The 21792-nt window shown below is 51.6% G+C and overlaps 1 protein-coding gene across 1 annotated transcript in view; it reads right to left on the bottom strand.

Moving 5' to 3' along the window:
* LOC139278229 (cocaine esterase-like) overlaps positions 1–21792 on the bottom strand; it is a 93763-nt gene that overhangs the window by 45133 nt on the left and 26838 nt on the right. The window contains exons 3-4 of the mRNA XM_070896872.1: positions 19118–19235; positions 16347–16480 (exon numbers count right to left, since the gene is read on the bottom strand). Of these exons, the coding sequence (XP_070752973.1) occupies positions 16347–16480; positions 19118–19235 (252 nt within the window). The remainder of the gene's footprint in view (positions 1–16346; positions 16481–19117; positions 19236–21792) is intronic.

Below are 21792 nucleotides of genomic sequence, written 5' to 3'. Positions count from 1 at the left end.
GATCCTCACTCACTAACCTTCGCTCAATAACCCTCGCTCACTAACGCTCACTGACCCTCGCTCACTAATGCTCACTAACTCTCGCTCACTAACCCTCGATCACTGACCCTCGCTCACTAACCCGTGCTCACTAACCCTCGCTCACTAACCCTCGCTCACTAACCCTCGCTCACTAATCCTCGCTCACTAGCCTGTGCTCACTAACCCTCGCTCACACACACTCGCTTACTAACCCTCGCTCACTAACACGCACTGACCATCGCTCACTAACCCTCGCTCACTAATCCTCGCTCACTAACCCTCGCTCACTAACATGCACTGATCCTTGCTCATTAACCCTCACTCACTAACACTCACTAACCCTCGCTCACTAACACTCGCTCATTAACCCTCACTCACTAACCCTTGCTCACTAACCCTCGCTCACTAACACGCACTGATCCTCGCTCACTAACTCTCGCTCACTAACCCTCGCCCACTAACCCTCGCTCACTAACCCTCGCTCACTAACACGCACTGATCCTCGCTCATTAACCCTCACTCACTAACGCTTACTAACCCTCGCTAATTAACCCTCGCTCATTAACCCTCGCTCACTAACATGCACTGATCCTCGCTCACGAACGCTCACTCACTAACCCTCACTCACTAAATCTCACTCACTAACACACACTAACCCTCGCTCACTAACCCTTGCTCACGAACACACACTAACCCTCGCTCACTAACACGCTAACCCTCGCTCACTAACACGCTAACCCTCGCTCACTAACCCTCGCTCACTAACCCTCGCTCGCTAACACTCACTAACCCTCGCTCACTAACACTCATTAACCCTCGCTCACTAACACTCACTAACCCTCGCTCACTAACCCTCGCTCACTAACACTCACTAACTCTCGCTCACTAACCCCCGCTCACTAACACGCACTGACCATCGCTTACTAATCCTCGCTCACTAACTCTCGCTCACTAACACGCACTGATCCTCGCTCATTAACCCTCACTCACTAACGCTTACTAACCCTCGCTAATTAACCCTCGCTCATTAACCCTCGCTCACTAACATGCACTGATCCTCGCTCACTAACGCTCACTCACTAACCCTAGCTCACCAACACTCACTAACCCTCGCTCACTAAATCTCACTTACTAACACACACTAACCCTCGCTCACTAACCCTCGCTCACGAACACACTCTAACCCTCGCTCACTAACACACCCTAACCCTCGCTCACTAACCCTCGCTCGCTAACCCTCGCTCACTAACCCTCGCTAAGCCTCGCTCACTAACCCTCGCTCACTAACCCTCGCTCACTAACACTCACTAACTCTCGCTCACTAACTCCCGCTCACTAACACTCACTAACCCGCGCTCACCAACCCTCGCTCACTAATCCTCGCTCACTAACCCTCGCTCACTAATCCTCGCTCACTAACACACACTAACCCTCGCTCACTAACCCTCGCTCACTAACCCTCGCTCACTAACACTCACTAACCCTCGCTCACGAACACACACTAACCCTCGCTCACTAACACTCACTAACCCCCGCTCACTAACCCTCGCTCACTAACCCTCGCTCACTATCCCTCACTAACCCTCGCTCACTAACACTCACTAACACTCACTAACCCGCGCTCACTAACCCTCGCTCACTAACCCTCGCTCACTAACCCTCGCTCACTAACCCGCGCTCACTAACCCTCGCTCACTAACCCTCGCTCACGAACTCTTGCTCATGAACCCTCGCTCACTAACACACACTAACCCTCGCTCACTAGCCCTCGCTCACTAACCCTCGCTCACTAACCCTTGATAATCCTCGCTCACTAACTCTCGCTCACTAACCCTCGCTCACTAACACACACTGACTCTCGCTCACTAACCCTCGCTCACTAACCCTCACTCACTAACACACACTAACCCTCGCTCACTAACACTCACCAACTCTCGCTCACTAACCCTCAATAACCCTCGCTCACTAACTCTCGCTCACTAACACACACTAACACTCGCTCACTAATCCTCGCTCACTAACACTCACTAACCCTCGCATACTAACACTCACTAACCCTCGCTCACTAACCCTCGCTCACTAACCCTCGATAATCCTCGCTCACTAACCCTCGCTCACTAACCCTCGCTCACTAACACACACTGACTCTCGCACACTAACCCTCGCTCACTAACCCTCGCTCACTAACACTCACTAACCCTCGCTCACTAACCCTCAATAACCCTCGCTCACTAACTCTCGCTCACTAACACTCACTAATCCAGGCTCACTAACCCTCACTAACCATCGCTCACCAACCGTCACTCACTAACCCTCGCTCACTAAACCTCGATAAACCTCGCTCACTAGCCCTCACTAACACTCGCTCACTAATCCTCGCTCACTAACCCTCACTCACTAACACACACTGACCCTTGCTCACTAACCCTCGCTCACTAACACACACTAACCCTCGCTCACTAACCCTCGCTCACCAACACTCACTAATCTAGGCTCACTAACCCTCGCTCACTAACCCTCACTAACCCTCGCTCACTAACCCACGTTCACGAACACGCACTGATCCTCACTCACTAACCCCTACTCACTAACCCTCACTCACTAACCCTCACTCACTAACCCTCACTCACTCACCCTCGCTCACTAACCCTCGCTCACTAACCCTCGCTCACTAACCCTCGCTCAATAACGCTCACTGATCCTCACTCACTAACGCCCACTAACCCTCGCTCACTAACACTCACTAACCCTCGCTCACTAACTCTCGCTCACCAACACTCACTAATCCAGGCTCACTAACCCTCGGTCACTAACCCTCGCTCACTAACCCATGCTCACTAACACGCACTGATCCTCACTCACTAACCCTTACTCACTAACCCTCGCTCACTAACCCTCACTCACTAACCCTCACTCACTAACCCTCGCTCAATAACGCTCACTGATCCTCACTCACTAACGCCCACTAACCCTCGCTCACTAACACTCACTAACTCTCGCTCACCAACACTCACTAATCCAGGCTCACTAACCCTCGGTCACTAACCCTCGCTCACTAACCCATGCTCACTAACACGCACTGATCCTCACTCACTAACCCTTACTCACTAACCCTCGCTCACTAACCCTCACTCACTAACCCTCACTCACTAACCCTCACTCACCCTCACTCACTAACCCTCGCTTAATAACGCTTACTGATCCTCACTCACTAACGCCCACTAATCCTCGCTCACTAACACACACTAACCCATGCTCACTAACCGTCGCTCACTAACCATCACTCACTAACCCTCGCTCACTAACACTCACTAATCCTTGCTCACTAACATTCGCTCACTAACCCTCGCTCACTAACACTCACTAACCCTCGCTCACTAACACTCACTAATCCTCGCTCAATAACCCTCGCTCACCAACACGCACTGATCCTCACTCACTAACCTTCGCTCAATAACCCTCGCTCACTAACGCTCACTGACCCTCGCTCACTAATGCTCACTAACTCTCGCTCACTAACCCTCGATCACTGACCCTCGCTCACTAACCCGTGCTCACTAACCCTCGCTCACTAACCCTCGCTCACTAACCCTCGCTCACTAATCCTCGCTCACTAGCCTGTGCTCACTAACCCTCGCTCACACACACTCGCTTACTAACCCTCGCTCACTAACACGCACTGACCATCGCTCACTAACCCTCGCTCACTAATCCTCGCTCACTAACCCTCGCTCACTAACATGCACTGATCCTTGCTCATTAACCCTCACTCACTAACACTCACTAACCCTCGCTCACTAACACTCGCTCATTAACCCTCACTCACTAACCCTTGCTACACTAACACGCACTGATCCTCGCTCACTAACTCTCGCTCACTAACCCTCGCCCACTAACCCTCGCTCACTAACACGCACTGATCCTCGCTCATTAACCCTCACTCACTAACGCTTACTAACCCTCGCTAATTAACCCTCGCTCATTAACCCTCGCTCACTAACATGCACTGATCCTCGCTCACGAACGCTCACTCACTAACCCTAGCTCACTAACACTCACTAACCCTCACTCACTAAATCTCACTCACTAACACACACTAACCCTCGCTCACTAACCCTCGCTCACGAACACACACTAACCCTCGCTCACTAACATGCTAACCCTCGCTCACTAACACGCTAACCCTCGCTCACTAACCCTCGCTCACTAACCCTCGCTCGCTAACACTCACTAACCCTCGCTCACTAACACTCATTAACCCTCGCTCACTAACACTCACTAACCCTCGCTCACTAACCCTCGCTCACTAACACTCACTAACCCACGCTCACGAACCCTCGCTCACTAACCCTCGCTCACTAATCCTCGCTCACTAACACACACTAAACCTCGCTCACTAACCCTCGCTCACTAACCCTCGCTCACTAACACTCACTAACCCTCGCTCACGAACACACACTAACCCTCGCTCACTAACACTCACTAACCCCCGCTCACTAACCCTCGCTCACTAACCCTCGCTCACTAACCCTCGCTCACTAACCCTCGCTCACTAACTCTCGCTCACTAACACTCACTCACTAAATCTCACTCACTAACACACACTAACCCTCGCTCACTAACCCTCGCTCACGAACACACACTAACCCTCGCTCACTAACACGCTAACCCTCGCTCACTAACACGCTAACCCTCGCTCACTAACCCTCGCTCACTAACCCTCGCTCGCTAACACTCACTAACCCTCGCTCACTAACACTCATTAACCCTCGCTCACTAACACTCACTAACCCTCGCTCACTAACCCTCGCTCACTAACACTCACTAACTCTCGCTCACTAACCCCCGCTCACTAACACTCACTAACCCACGCTCACTAACCCTCGCTCACTAACCCTCGCTCACTAATCCTCGCTCACTAACACACACTAACCCTCGCTCACTAACCCTCGCTCACTAACCCTCGCTCACTAACACTCACTAACCCTCGCACACGAACACACACTAACCCTCGCTCACTAACACTCACTAACCCCCGCTCACTAACCCTCGCTCACTAACCCTCGCTCACTAACCCTCGCTCACTAACCCTCGCTCACTAACCCTCACTAACTCTCGCTCACTAACACTCACTAACCCTCGCTCACGAACACACACTAACCCTCGCTCACTAACACTCACTAACCCCCGCTCACTAACCCTCGCTCACTAACACTCACTAACCCACGCTCACGAACCCTCGCTCACTAACCCTCGCTCACTAATCCTCGCTCACTAACACACACTAACCCTCGCTCACTAACCCTCGCTCACTAACCCTCGCTCACTAACACTCACTAACCCTCGCTCACGAACACACACTAACCCTCGCTCACTAACACTCACTAACCCCCGCTCACTAACCCTCGCTCACTAACCCTCGCTCACTAACCCTCGCTCACTAACCCTCGCTCACTAACTCTCGCTCACTAACACTCACTCACTAAATCTCACTCACTAACACACACTAACCCTCGCTCACTAACCGTCGCTCACGAACAGACACTAACCCTCGCTCACTAACACGCTAACCCTCGCTCACTAACACGCTAACCCTCGCTCACTAACCCTCGCTCACTAACCCTCGCTCGCTAACACTCACTAACCCTCGCTCACTAACACTCATTAACCCTCGCTCACTAACACTCACTAACCCTCGCTCACTAACCCTCGCTCACTAACACTCACTAACTCTCGCTCACTAACCCCCGCTCACTAACACTCACTAACCCACGCTCACTAACCCTCGCTCACTAACACTCACTCACTAATCCTCGCTCACGAACACACACTAACCCTCGCTCACTAACACTCACTAACCCCCGCTCACTAACCCTCGCTCACTAACCCTCGCTCACTAACCCTCGCTCACTAACCCTCGCTCACTAACCCTCGCTCACTAACACTCACTAACCCTCGCTCACGAACACACACTAACCCTCGCTCACTAACACTCACTAACCCCCGCTCACTAACCCTCGCTCACTAACCCTCGCTCACTAACCCTCGCTCACTAACCCTCACTAACCCTCGCTCACTAACACTCACTAACCCTCGCTTACTAACCCTCGCTCACTAACCCTCGCTCACTAACACTCACTAACCCCCGCTCACTAACCCCCGCTCACTAACACTCATTAACCCGCGCTCACTAACCCTCGCTCACTAACACTCACTAACCCGCGCTCACTAACCCTCGCTCACTAACCCTCGCTCACTAACCCTCGCTCACGAACTCTTGCTCACGAACCCTCGCTCACTAACACACACTAGCCCTCGCTCACTAACCCTCGCTCACTAACCCTCGCTCACTAACCCTTGATAATCCTCGCTCACGAACTCTCACTCACTAACCCTCGCTCACTAACACACACTGACTCTCGCTCACTAACCATCGCTCACTAACCCTCACTCACTAACACACACTAACCCTCGCTCACTAACTCTCGCTCACTAACACACACTAGCCCTCGCTCACTAACCCTCGCTCACTAACCCTCACTCACTAACCCTCACTAACCCTCGCTCACTAACACTCACTAACCCTCGCTCACTAACACTCACTAACCCCCGCTCACTAACCCTCGCTGACTAACCCTCGCTCACTAATCCTCGCTCACTAATCCTCGCTCACTAATCCTCGCTCACTCTCACTCACTAACCCTCGCTCACTAACACTCACTAACCCTCGCTCACTAACCCTCGCTCACTAACACTCACTAACCCTCGCTCACTAACCCCCGCTCACTAACACTCACTAATACGCGCTCACTAACCCTCGCTCACAAACCCTCGCTCACTAATCCTTGCTCGCTAACACACACTAACCCTCGCTCACGAACACTCACTAACCCTCGCTCACTAACCCTCGCTCACTAACATTCACTAACCCTCGCTCACTAACCCCCGCTCACTAACACTCACTAACCCGCGCTCACTAATCCTCGCTCACTAACACTCACTAACCCTCGCTCACGAACACACACTAACCCTCGCTCACTAACACTCACTAACCCTCGCTCACTAACCCCTGCTCACTAACCCCTGCTCACTAACCCTCGCTCACTAACCCTCACCAACCCTCGCTCACTAACCCTCGCTCACTAACACTCACTAACCCTCGTTCACTAACACTCACTAACCCCCGCTCACTCACACTCACTAACCCGCGCTCACTAACCCTCGCTCACTAACCCTCGCTCACTAACCCTCGCTCACTAACCCTCGCTAACCCTCGCTCACTAACACTCACTAACCCTCGCTCACTAACACTCACTAACCCCCGCTCACTAACCCTCGCTCACTACCCCCCGCTCACTAACACTCACTAACTCGCGCTCACTAACCGTCGCTCACTAACACTCACTAACCCGCGCTCACTAATCCTCGCTCACTAACACTCACTAACCCTCGCTCACGAACACACACTAACCCTCGCTCACTAACACTCACTAACCCTCGCTCACTAACCCCTGCTCACTAACCCCTGCTCACTAACCCTCGCTCACTAACCCTCACCAACCCTCGCTCACTAACCCTCGCTCACTAACACTCACTAACCCTCGCTCACTAACACTCACTAACCCCCGCTCACTCACACTCACTAACCCGCGCTCACTAACCCTCGCTCACTAACCCTCGCTCACTAACCCTCGCTCACTAACCCTCGCTAACCCTCGCTCACTAACACTCACTAACCCTCGCTCACTAACACTCACTAACCCCCGCTCACTAACCCTCGCTCACTACCCCCCGCTCACTAACACTCACTAACTCGCGCTCACTAACCCTCGCTCACTAACCCTCGCTCACTAATCCTCGCTCACTAACACACACTAACCCTCGCTCACTAACCCTCGCTCACTAACCCTCGCTCACTAACACTCACTAACCCTCGCTCACGAACATACACTAACCCTCGCTCACTAACACTCACTAACCCTCGCTCACTAACCCCTGCTCACTAACCCCTGCTCACTAACCCTCGCTCACTAACCCTCACTAACCCTCGCTCACTAACCCTCACTAACCCTCGCTCACTAACACTTACTAACCCTCGCTCACTAACCCTCGCTCACTAATCCTCGCTCACTCTCACTCACTAACCCTCGCTCACTAACACTCACTCACCCTCGCTCACTAATCCTCGCTCACTAATCCTCGCTCACTAATCCTCGCTCACTAACATTCACTAACCCTCGCTCACTAACACTTACTAACCCGCGTTCACTAACCCTCGCTCACGAGCTCTTGCTCACGAACCCTCGCTCACTAACACACACTAACCCTCGCTCACTAACCCTCGCTCACTAACCCTCGCTCACTAACCCTCGCTCACTAACCCTTGATAATCCTCGCTCACGAACTCTCGCTCACTAACCCTCGCTCACTAACCCTCGCTCACTAACACACACTGACTCTCGCTCACTAACCCTCGCTCACTAACCCTCACTCACTAACAGACACTAACCCTCGCTCACTAACATTCACTAACTCTCGCTCACTAACCCTCAATAACCCTCGCTCACTAACTCTCGCTCACTAACACACACTAACACTCGCTCACTAACCCTCGCTCACTAACACTCACTAACCCTCGCTCACTAACACTCACTAACCCTCGCTCACTAACCCTCGCTCACTAACCCTCAATAACCCTCGCTCACTAACTCTCGCTCAATAACACTCACTAATCCAGGCTCACTAACCCTCACTAACCATCGCTCACCAACCCTCACTCACCAACCCTCACTCACTAACCCTCACTCACTAACCCTCGATAACCCTCGCTCACTAACCCTCACTAACCCTCTCTCACTAATCCTCGCTCATTAACCCTCGCTCACTAACACACACTAACCCTTGCTCACTAACCCTCGCTCACTAACCCTCGCTCACTAACACACACTAACCCTCGCTCACTAACCCTTGCTCACTAACACTCACTAACCCTCGCTCACTAACCCTCACTAACCCGCGCTCACTAACTCTCGGCTCACTAACCCTCACTAACCCTCGCTCACTAACCCACGTTCACTAACACGCACTGATCCTCACTCAATAACGCTCACTGATCCTCACTCACTAACGCCCACGAACCCTCGCTCCCTAACACCTACTCACTAACCCTCACTCACTAACCCTCACTCACTAACCCTCACTCACTAACCCTCACTCACCCTCGCTCACTAACCCTCGCTCAATAACGCTCACTGATCCTCACTCACTAACGCCCACTAACCCTCGCTCCCTAACACACACTAACCCATGCTCACTAACCGTCGCTCACTAACCATCACTCACTAACCCTCGCTCACTAACACTCTCTAACCCTCGCTCACTAATACTCACTAACCCTCGCTTACTAATCCAGGTTCACTAACCCTCGGTCACTAACCCTCGCTCACTAACCCTCACTAACCCTCGCTCACTAACCCACGCTCACTAACACGCACTGATCCTCACTCACTAACCCTTACTCACTCACCCTCGCTCACTAACCCTCACTCAATAACGCTCACTGATCCTCGCTCACTAACGCCCACTAATCCTCGCTCACTAACACACACTAACCCATGCTCACTAACCATCGCTCACTAACACGCACTGATCCTCACTCACTAACCCTCGCTCACTAACCCTCGCTCACTAACCCTCGCTCACTAACCCTCACTAACCCTCGCTCACTAACCCTCACTCACTAACACACACTAACCCTCGCTCACTAACACTCACTAACTCTCGCTCACTAACCCTCAATAACCCTCGCTCACTAACCCTCGATAATCCTCGCTCACTAACCCTCGCTCACTAACACTCACTAACCCTCGCTCATTAACCCTCAATAACCCTCGCTCACTAACTCTCGCTCACTAACACTCACTAATCCAGGCTCACTAACCCTCACCAACCCTCACTCACTAACCCTCACTCACTAACCCTCGATAACCCTCGCTCACTAACCCTCACTCACCCTCGCTCACTAATCCTCGCTCACTAACACACACTGACCCTTGCTCACTAACCCTCGCTCACTAACCCTCGCTCACTAACCCTCACTCACTAACCCTCACTCACTAACCCTCACTCACTAACCCTCACTCACTAACCCTCGCTCAATAACGCTCACTGATCCTCACTCACTAACGCCCACTAACCCTCGCTCCCTAACACACACTAACCCATGCTCACTAACCGTCGCTCACTAACCATCACTCACTAACCCTCGCTCACTAACACTCACTAACACTCGCTCACTAACACTCACTAACCCTCGCTCACTAACCCTCACTCACTAACTCTCGCTCACCAACACTCACTAATCCAGGCTCACTAACCCTCGGTCACTAACCCTCGCTCACTAACACGCACTGATCCTCACTCACTAACCCTTACTCACTAACCCTCGCTCACTAACCCTCACTCAATAACGCTCACTGATCCTCGTTCACTAACGCCCACTGATCCTCGCTCACTAACACACACTAACCCATGCTCACTAACCATCGCTCACTAAACATCACTCACTAACCCTCGCTCACTAACACTCATTAATCCTTGCTCACTAACATTCGCTCACTAACCCTCGCTCACTAACACTCACTAACCCTCGCTCACTAACCCCTGCTCACTAACCCCTGCTCACTAACCCCTGCTCACTAACCCTCGCTCACTAACCCTCGCTCACTAACCCTCGCTCACTAACCCTCACTCACTAACCCTCACTAACCCTCGCTCACTAACACTCACTAACCCTCGCTCACTAACCCTCGCTCACTAATCCTCGCTCACTCTCACTCACTAACCCTCGCTCACTAACACTCACTAACCCTCGCTCACTAATCCTCGCTCACTAATCCTCGCTCACTAATCCTCGCTCACTAACATTCACTAACCCTCGCTCACTGACACTTACTAACCCGCGTTCACTAACCCTCGCTCACGAGCTCTTGCTCACGAACCCTCGCTCACTAACACACACTAACCCTCGCTCACTAACCCTCGCTCACTAACCCTCGCTCACTAACCCTCGCTCACTAACCCTTGATAATCCTCGCTCACGAACTCTCGCTCACTAACCCTCGCTCACTAACCCTCGCTCACTAACACACACTGACTCTCGCTCACTAACCCTCGCTCACTAACCCTCACTCACTAACAGACACTAACCCTCGCTCACTAACATTCACTAACTCTCGCTCACTAACCCTCAATAACCCTCGCTCACTAACTCTCGCTCACTAACACACACTAACACTCGCTCACTAACCCTCGCTCACTAACACTCACTAACCCTCGCTCACTAACACTCACTAACCCTCGCTCACTAACCCTCGCTCACTAACCCTCAATAACCCTCGCTCACTAACTCTCGCTCAATAACACTCACTAATCCAGGCTCACTAACCCTCACTAACCATCGCTCACCAACCCTCACTCACCAACCCTCACTCACTAACCCTCACTCACTAACCCTCGATAACCCTCGCTCACTAACTCTCGCTCACTAACACTCACTAATCCAGGCTCACTAACCCTCACCAACCCTCACTCACTAACCCTCACTCACTAACCCTCGATAACCCTCGCTCACTAACCCTCACTAACCCTCGCTCACTAACCCACGCTCACTAACACGCACTGATCCTCACTCACTAACCCTTACTCACTCACCCTCGCTCACTAACCCTCACTCAATAACGCTCACTGATCCTCGCTCACTAACGCCCACTAATCCTCGCTCACTAACACACACTAACCCATGCTCACTAACCATCGCTCACTAACACGCACTGATCCTCACTCACTAACCCTCGCTCACTAACCCTCGCTCACTAACCCTCGCTCACTAACCCTCGCTCACTAACCCTCACTAACCCTCGCTCACTAACCTTCACTCACTAACACACACTAACCCTCGCTCACTAACACTCACTAACTCTCGCTCACTAACCCTCAATAACCCTCGCTCACTAACTCTCGCTCACTAACACACACTAACACTCGCTCACTAACCCTCGATAATCCTCGCTCACTAACCCTCGCTCACTAACCCTCGATAACCCTCGCTCACTAACCCTCACTCACCCTCGCTCACTAATCCTCGCTCACTAACACACACTGACCCTTGCTCACTAACCCTCGCTCACTAACCCTCGCTCACTAACACACGTTCACTAACACGCACTGATCATCACTCACTAACCCCTACTCACTAACCCTCACTCACTAACCCTCACTCACTAACCCTCACTCACTAACCCTCGCTCAATAACGCTCACTGATCCTCACTCACTAACGCCCACTAACCCTCGCTCCCTAACACACACTAACCCATGCTCACTAACCGTCGCTCACTAACCATCACTCACTAACCCTCGCTCACTAACACTCACTAACACTCGCTCACTAACACTCACTAACCCTCGCTCACTAACCCTCACTCACTAACTCTCGCTCACCAACACTCACTAATCCAGGCTCACTAACCCTCGGTCACTAACCCTCGCTCACTAACACGCACTGATCCTCACTCACTAACCCTTACTCACTAACCCTCGCTCACTAACCCTCACTCAATAACGCTCACTGATCCTCGTTCACTAACGCCCACTAATCCTCGCTCACTAACACTCACTAACCCTCGCTCACTAACCCCTGCTCACTAACCCCTGCTCACTAACCCCTGCTCACTAACCCTCGCTCACTAACCCTCGCTCACTAACCCTCGCTCACTAACCCTCGCTCACTAACCCTCACTCACTAACCCTCACTAACCCTCGCTCACTAACACTCACTAACCCTCGCTCACTAACCCTCGCTCACTAATCCTCGCTCACTCTCACTCACTAACCCTCGCTCACTAACACTCACTAACCCTCGCTCACTAATCCTCGCTCACTAATCCTCGCTCACTAATCCTCGCTCACTAACATTCACTAACCCTCGCTCACTAACACTTACTAACCCGCGTTCACTAACCCTCACTCACGAGCTCTTGCTCACGAACCCTCGCTCACTAACACACACTAACCCTCGCTCACTAACCCTCGCTCACTAACCCTCGCTCACTAACCCTCGCTCACTAACCCTTGATAATCCTCGCTCACGAACTCTCGCTCACTAACCCTCGCTCACTAACCCTCGCTCACTAACACACACTGACTCTCGCTCACTAACCCTCGCTCACTAACCCTCACTCACTAACAGACACTAACCCTCGCTCACTAACATTCACTAACTCTCGCTCACTAACCCTCAATAACCCTCGCTCACTAACTCTCGCTCACTAACACACACTAACACTCGCTCACTAACCCTCGCTCACTAACCCTCAATAACCCTCGCTCACTAACTCTCGCTCACTAACACTCACTAATCCAGGCTCACTAACCCTCACTAACCATCGCTCACCAACCCTCACTCACCAACCCTCACTCACTAACCCTCACTCACTAACCCTCGATAACCCTCGCTCACTAACCCTCACTAACCCTCTCTCACTAATCCTCGCTCACTAACCCTCGCTCACTAACACACACTAACCCTCGCTCACTAACCCTTGCTCACTAACACTCACTAACCCTCGCTCACTAACCCTCACTAACCCACGCTCACTAACTCTCGGCTCACTAACCCTCACTAACCCTCGCTCACTAACCCACGTTCACTAACACGCACTGATCCTCACTCAATAACGCTCACTGATCCTCACTCACTAACGCCCACAAACCCTCGCTCCCTAACACCTACTCACTAACCCTCACTCACTAACCCTCACTCACTAACCCTCACTCACTAACCCTCACTCACCCTCGCTCACTAACCCTCGCTCAATAACGCTCACTGATCCTCACTCACTAACGCCCACTAACCCTCGCTCCCTAACACACACTAACCCATGCTCACTAACCGTCGCTCACTAACCATCACTCACTAACCCTCGCTCACTAACACTCTCTAACCCTCGCTCACTAATACTCACTAACCCTCGCTTACTAATCCAGGTTCACTAACACGCACTGATCCTCACTCACTAACCCTTACTCACTCACCCTCGCTCACTAACCCTCACTCAATAACGCTCACTGATCCTCGCTCACTAACGCCCACTAATCCTCGCTCACTAACACACACTAACCCATGCTCACTAACCATCGCTCACTAACACGCACTGATCCTCACTCACTAACCCTCGCTCACTAACCCTCGCTCACTAACCCTCGCTCACTAACCCTCGCTCACTAACCCTCACTAACCCTCGCTCACTAACCCTCACTCACTAACACACACTAACCCTCGCTCACTAACACTCACTAACTCTCGCTCACTAACCCTCAATAACCCTCGCTCACTAACTCTCGCTCACTAACACACACTAACACTCGCTCACTAACCCTCGATAATCCTCGCTCACTAACCCTCGCTCACTAACCCTCGATAACCCTCGCTCACTAACCCTCACTCACCCTCGCTCACTAATCCTCGCTCACTAACACACACTGACCCTTGCTCACTAACCCTCGCTCACTAACCCTCGCTCACTAACACACGTTCACTAACACGCACTGATCATCACTCACTAACCCCTACTCACTAACCCTCACTCACTAACCCTCACTCACTAACCCTCACTCACTAACCCTCGCTCAATAACGTTCACTGATCCTCACTCACTAACGCCCACTAACCCTCGCTCCCTAACACACACTAACCCATGCTCACTAACCGTCGCTCACTAACCATCACTCACTAACCCTCGCTCACTAACACTCACTAACACTCGCTCACTAACACTCACTAACCCTCGCTCACTAACCCTCACTCACTAACTCTCGCTCACCAACACTCACTAATCCAGGCTCACTAACCCTCGGTCACTAACCCTCGCTCACTAACACGCACTGATCCTCACTCACTAACCCTTACTCACTAACCCTCGCTCACTAACCCTCACTCAATAACGCTCACTGATCCTCGTTCACTAACGCCCACTAATCCTCGCTCACTAACACACACTAACCCATGCTCACTAACCATCGCTCACTAAACATCACTCACTAACCCTCGCTCACTAACACTCACTAATCCTTGCTCACTAACATTCGCTCACTAACCCTCGCTCACTAACACTCACTAACCCTCGCTCACTAACACTCACTAATCCTCGCTCACCAACACGCACTGATCCTCACTCACTAACCCTCGCTCACTAACGCTCACTGACCCTCGCTCACTAATGCTCACTAACTCTCGCTCACTAACCCTCGATCACTGACCCTCGCTCACTAGCCTGTGCTCACTAACCCTCGCTCACACACACTCGCTTACTAACCCTTGCTCACTAACACGCACTGACCCACACTCACTAACCCTCGCTCACTAACACTTACTAATCCTCGCTCACTAACATGCACTGAACCGCGCTCACTAACCCTTGCTCACTAACACTCGCTCACTGACCCTCGCTCACTAACACGCACTGACCCACACTCACTAACCCTCGCTCACTAACACTCACTAATCCTTGCTCACTAACCCTCGCTCATTGATGCTCACTAACCCTCGCTCACTAACCCTCGCTCACCATCACGCACTGACCCTCGCTCACTAACCCTCGCTAACTAACCCTCGCTCACCATCACGCACTGACCCTCGCTCACTAACCCTCGCTCACCATCACGCACTGATCCATCCTCACTAACTCTTGCTCACCATCATGCACTGACCTCGCTCACTAACTCTCGCTCGCTAACCCTCGCTCACCATCACGCACTGACCCTCGCTCACTAACCCTCGCTCACCATCACGCACTGATCCATCCTCACTAACTCTTGCTCACCATCATGCACTGACCTCGCTCACTAACTCTCGCTCACTGACCCTCGCTCACCATCACGCACTGACCCTCGCTCACTAACTCTCGCTCACTAACATGCACTGACCCTCGCTCACTGACCCTCGCTCACCATCACTCACTGACCCTCGCTCACTGACCCTCGCTCACTGACCCTCGCTCACCATCACGCACTGACCCTCGCTCACTGACCCTCGCTCACTAACTCTCGCTCACTGACCCTCGCTCACTGACCCTCGCTCACTAACACTCACTGACCCTCGCTCACTAACACTCACTGACCCTCGCTCACTAACACTCACTAACCCTCGCTCACTAACACTCACTGACCCTCGCTCACTAACCCTCGCTCACTAACACTCACTGACCCTCGCTCACTAACACTCACTGACCCTCGCTCACTGACCCTCGCTCACTAACACGCACTGACCTCAGGAAGCCGGTGATGCTGAGCCTGTATTGAATCACCACAACCACCACGTTGCCGTAGCCGGCGAGGGCTGTTCCATGAAATATGGCGCCGCTCCCCAGAATGAAGGCGCCCCCGTGGATCCACACCATCACCTGAGGGGGATTGAGGGGGTGGGGGATAAACAGTAAGGTTTGGTATCTGGGCCAAAAACACAACTGAAAAGTCACCAATAAAAATAAAGATCAAAAAGAAAAACAGAGTTAAAGTAATCATTTTGTTTTGGTGCCAACGATCCTCCCATCCATGACCCCAAGCCACGGTTAGTGTGACCCAGAGCTGGGCCGACTCTAGAAGGTGAGTGAGCATGATGAAGGTTGTTCCTTCAGTCACGACCTTACAGGCTCTCGACCTCCCACCAGCTCGCTCCTGCTCTGATATCCTCGGCTGGTGCACTTGTAGTTGCCCAGCGAGTCATAGACCGACACAGAACCGGAGGAGGCCATTCAGCCCATCGAGCCTGTGCCGGCTCTGTGAAAGAGCGATACAATCAGTCCCACTTCCCCCGCTCTTTCCCCACAGCCCTCTCAATTCCTCCCCTTCAAGTATTTATCCAATTCCCTGTTTGAAAGTTACTATTGAACCTGCTCCCACCGCCCTTTCAGGCAGCGCGTTCCCGATCACAACAACTCGCTGAGTAAAACATTCCTCCTCGTCTCCCCGCAAGGCTTTAGTCCCAAGTGCTGGTGTTCAGTTAATCTTTAACTGCTGTAGAAATATAGAAATTTACAGCGCAGAAGGAGGCCATTTCGGCCCATCGTGTCCGTGCCGGCCGACAAAGAGCCACACGGCCCTGAAGGTTACATATAAACCTATGAACGATGACGGAAAGGTAAAGAACATGCGGCCCAACCAGTCCGCCCCACACAACTGCGACACCCCTTATACTGAAATACTCTACACTCCACCCCAACCGGAGGCATGTGATCTATTGGGTGAGTCAAAAAAAGCAGAAAAAAACCCAGGCCAATTGGGGAAAGAAATCTGGGAAAATTCCTCTCCGACCCATCCAGTCGATCGAAACTAGTCCAGGAGATCACCCTGGCCGTATTCTATTCCCTGTAGTACTTACCATTATATCTGCTGCGGCCAACAAAAGGTCATCCAGTCTAATCCCAATAACCAGCTCTAGGTCTGTAACCCTGCAGGTTACTGCACTTTAAGTGCCCATCCAACCATCTCTTAAAAGTGGTGAGGGTTTCTGCATCCAGCACTCTTCCAGGCAGCGAGTTCCAGATCCCCACAACCCTCTGGGTGAAGAAACCCCACCCCCCCTCAAATCCCCTCTAAACCTTCCATCAACCACCTTAAAACTATGCCCCCTCGTAACTGACCCCTCCACCAAGAGAAATATGCCCTTACCATCCACTATGTCCAGGCCCGTCATAATATTATACACCTCAATGAGGTCTCCTCTCAGCCTCCTCTGTTCCAATGAGAACAAACCCAGTCTATCCAATCTGTCCTCATAACTAAGATTCTTCACTCCAGGCAGCATCCTAGTAAATCTCCTCTGCACCCTCTCCAGTGCAATCACGTCCTTCCTATAATACGGCGACCAGAACTGCACGCAGTACTCCAGCTGTGGCCTAACCAGAGTATTATACATTTTAAGCATAACCTCCCTGCTCTTCTATTCTATGCCTCGGCCAATAAAGGCAAGCATTCCGTATGCCTTCTTAACCACTTATCCACCTGGCCTGCTACTTTCAGGGATCTGTGGACAAGCACTCCAAGGTCCCTTTGTTTATCTACACTATTAAGTGGCTTTCCTTATTAGCTCTCCCAAAGTGCATCACCTCACACTTCTCGGAATTAAATTCCATTTGCCACTGCTCTGCCCACCTGACCAGTAGATTGATATCCTCCTGCAGCCCATGACTTTCCTCTTCATTATCAACCACACAGCCAATTTTAGTGTCGTCTGCAAACTTCTTAATCATACTCCCTATATTCAAATCTACATCGTTGATATACACCACAAAAAGCAAGGGACCCAGTACTGAGCCCTGAGGAAGCCCATCTTTCCAGTCACAAAAACATCCATCAATCATTACCCTTTGCTTCCTGCCTTTGAGCCAATTTTGGATCCAACTTGTCACTTTGCCCTGCATCCCATGGGCTTTAACCTTCATGACCAGTCTAACATGCGGGACCTTATCAAAAGCCTTGCTAAAGTCCATATACACTACATCGTACACACTGCCCTCATCGACCCTCTTGGTTACCTCGTCAAAAAATTCAATCAGGTTAGTCAAACACGATCTTCCCTTAACAAATCTGTGCTGATTGTCCCTAATTAATCCTTGCCTTTCTAAATGTAGATTTATCCTGTCTTTCAGGATTTTTTCCAATAATTTTCCCACCACTGAGGTTAGGCTGACAGGCCTGTAATTACTCGGCCTATCCCTTTCTCCCTCCTTAAACAAGGGTATTACATTAGCAGTCCTCCAATCCTCTGGCACCATGCCCATATCCAAAGAGGACTGGAAAATGATGATCAAGGCCTCTGCTATTTCCTCTTTTACTTCACTCAATAGCCTGGGATGCATTTCATCCGGACTTGCTTAATAAATCTCTCACGTCTGACATTCAATGTTGCAAACTCTGTTGATTTGAGGATTAAATTATAAAAACGCTCACATTTACCCCACCCCCTAACAATAGCGTCTCCTCCACACCATCTTATCAGCTCTACAATTTCTGGTGTAAACGAACAAATGTTGACTTACTGGTAGAGGGCTGAGTTGTTGCGAAGGATGGACTGGGGAATAGACGCTGAGGTACAAACAGTCCTCACTGGCAGGGACCGCGAATGGGGAGAAACGTCTCCTTATCTTCTGCAGACACCTGAGGGAGAGGAAGAGAGAGAGAGAGAGGCAAAGCTTTGGATTATTGGAAACTGTTCCTGGGTGATGAGTCTTTACTACATTTGCTCAGCAGTCAATTTCTCATCTTACACAGAGTGTACAGCACAGAAACAGGCCATATTCACTGGCGTTTAGAAGGATGAGAGGGGATCTCATAGAAACATATAAAATTATGACGGGTTTAGACAGGTTAGATACAGGAAGAATGTTCCCGATGTTGGGGAAGTACAGAACCAGGGGACACAGTCTAAGGATAAGGGGTAAGCCATTTAGGACCAAGATGAGGAGAAACTTTTTCACCCAGAGAGTGGTAAACCTGTGGAATTCTCTACATCAGAAAGTTGTTGAATCCAGTTCGTTGGACATATTCAAAAGGGAGTTAGATGTGGCCCTTGCGGCTAAAGGGATCAAGGGGTATGGAGAGAAAGCAGGAATGGGGTACTGAGGGAATGATCAGCCATGATCATATTGAATGGTGGAGCAGGCTCGAAGGGCTGAATGGCCTACTCTGCACCTATTTTCGATGTTTCTATTCGGCCCACCTAGTCTGTGCTGCGGTTTATTCTCCACACGGCCCTCCTCCCATTCCGTCTGCCTCATCTCAGCAGCTCTGTGTATTCCCTTTTACAATATTTTTTTTTCTTTCATGGGACAGATGCTCGATATTGAAAATTAAAAAGATAAACCTGGCCGCTCCTTTCGTCTCAAACCACCACACGGTCTGTCACTTGTGCCTTCCCGCCCAAGTCCCGGACACATCGGGGGAGACATTGGCTAACGCCTGTGCTGCTGGGAGTTGCTGAGTGGAAACCCAGGGGATCAGGCCCAGGCAGCATTAACCTTCGGGCGGACCCGTGGCCCCTGCGCTGAGGGCTGGCCAATACTCAACGTTGCATTATTTTCACCAATGAGTGCAGCCTGGTCTTGGTTATCGCCTCAAGGGTGATGTTCAGCAGAGATGGAGAGTCACATGGGACAGAAATTGCCCCTTTTTATAGCCTCCGGGGGGGCGCTAACAAGACACTTTTAGCTCTGCGGCGACCCCACGCCGCCCCGTGGGGGGAAATTGCCCCGCGCCCCGCAAGGCTGGCAGACCTCCACTCTCGGGATGCTCCTTAAAGGGGAGGGCGCCAAAGCCCCATACCGCCATCTTTTTTTCCGCCGACTCTCGGGTCGGCCCGACCATGGCAGGCCGAGCGTGGTCCGGGCCACCATCGGACAGCCCAGTGCTCCGTCTTGTGGTGCAGGGTCGGTCTCACACTGCCCTGGGAGCCCAGTGGAGGCATCAGAGGCCTTGCAGAGCATGCAGACCCTCTCTCCTTTAAGCGAAAGGGAGGGGTGTTGAAGCATGTTAGCGCTACATGGAGCTTCTGCGTAGCGCTCCGATTACCGCCCCCCAAAGGAAGTGGAGCGCGTGAGCTTGCACTCCGCTTCCTTTGAGCAGCGGTAAGGGCAGAGGTGGGACTTCTGCGCCGATAGAGTGGAGAGGACGGACCTATTCCCCTTTGGCAGAGAGGTCAACAACCAGGGGGCATCAATTTAAAGTACTTGGTTGGAGGTTTAGAGGGGTTTTGAGGAGAAATTGTTTCAGCCAGAGGGTGGTGGGGGTCTGGAACTCACTGCCTGAAAGGGTGGTAGAGGCAGAAACCCTCACCACATTTAAAATGTTACTTGGATGTGCACCTGAAGTGCCGTAACCTGCAGGGCTACGGACCGAGAGCTGGAAAATGGGATTAGGCTGGGTAACCTTTTGCCAGCGCGGACACAATGGGCCGAAATTGTCTTCTTCCGCGCCGTACATTTCTATGGTTCTACGAGTTCAGAAGATTACCGTTCTCAATGAGGGCGCAGGCAATTTTGCCCACAGTTTGTTGTTAATTCATTCTCAGAATGTGGATGTTGCTGGCAAGGCCGGCATTTATTGGTGTTAGCTGTTGGGTTCTAACTTCAATGTATCAGCAACGGCCCCCGCCCCTCTCCCGGAGAATGGGTGGGACCATTTCTTCAACCGCTGGCAGCGGTTTGATACAACTGAGCATCCCGTTAGGTCACTTCCCGAAAGGTCCGATTCCCTGCCCTCGAGGGACACCAGTGAACCAGTTGCATTTTTACGACAATCCAACACCTTTGGAACGTCCTGAGGTTGTGATAGGCGCTATATAAATGCAAGATCTTTTTTTTAAATTACATTGTCCCAGAGTACATAGTGGGATCTTGCTGGTACAGAATTGCCTTCCTAAGAATCATACAGCGCTGAGAGAGGCCATTTGGCCCATCGAGCCTGTGCCGGCTCTGTGACAGAGCGATCCAAACAGTCCCACTCCCCCCGCTCTTTCCCCATAGCCCTGTACATCTTTTCCTTTTCAAGTATTTATCCAGTTCCCTTTTGAAAGTTACAATTGAATCTGCTCCCACCGTGTTCCAGATCACAGCGACTAGCTGCGTAAAAAAGTTTCTCCTCCTCTCCCTCTCTGGTTCTTTTGCCGATTATCTTAAATTCAATGTGTAAATCGCGTGGAAATATTTTGACGATGTGA

This window comes from Pristiophorus japonicus, chromosome 13 (assembly GCF_044704955.1).
Source record: "Pristiophorus japonicus isolate sPriJap1 chromosome 13, sPriJap1.hap1, whole genome shotgun sequence".
In the NCBI taxonomy this organism is placed as follows: domain Eukaryota; kingdom Metazoa; phylum Chordata; class Chondrichthyes; family Pristiophoridae; genus Pristiophorus; species Pristiophorus japonicus.
Note: the sequence above shows the minus strand (reverse complement) of the source record. Positions and strands in the feature narration are given on the sequence as shown.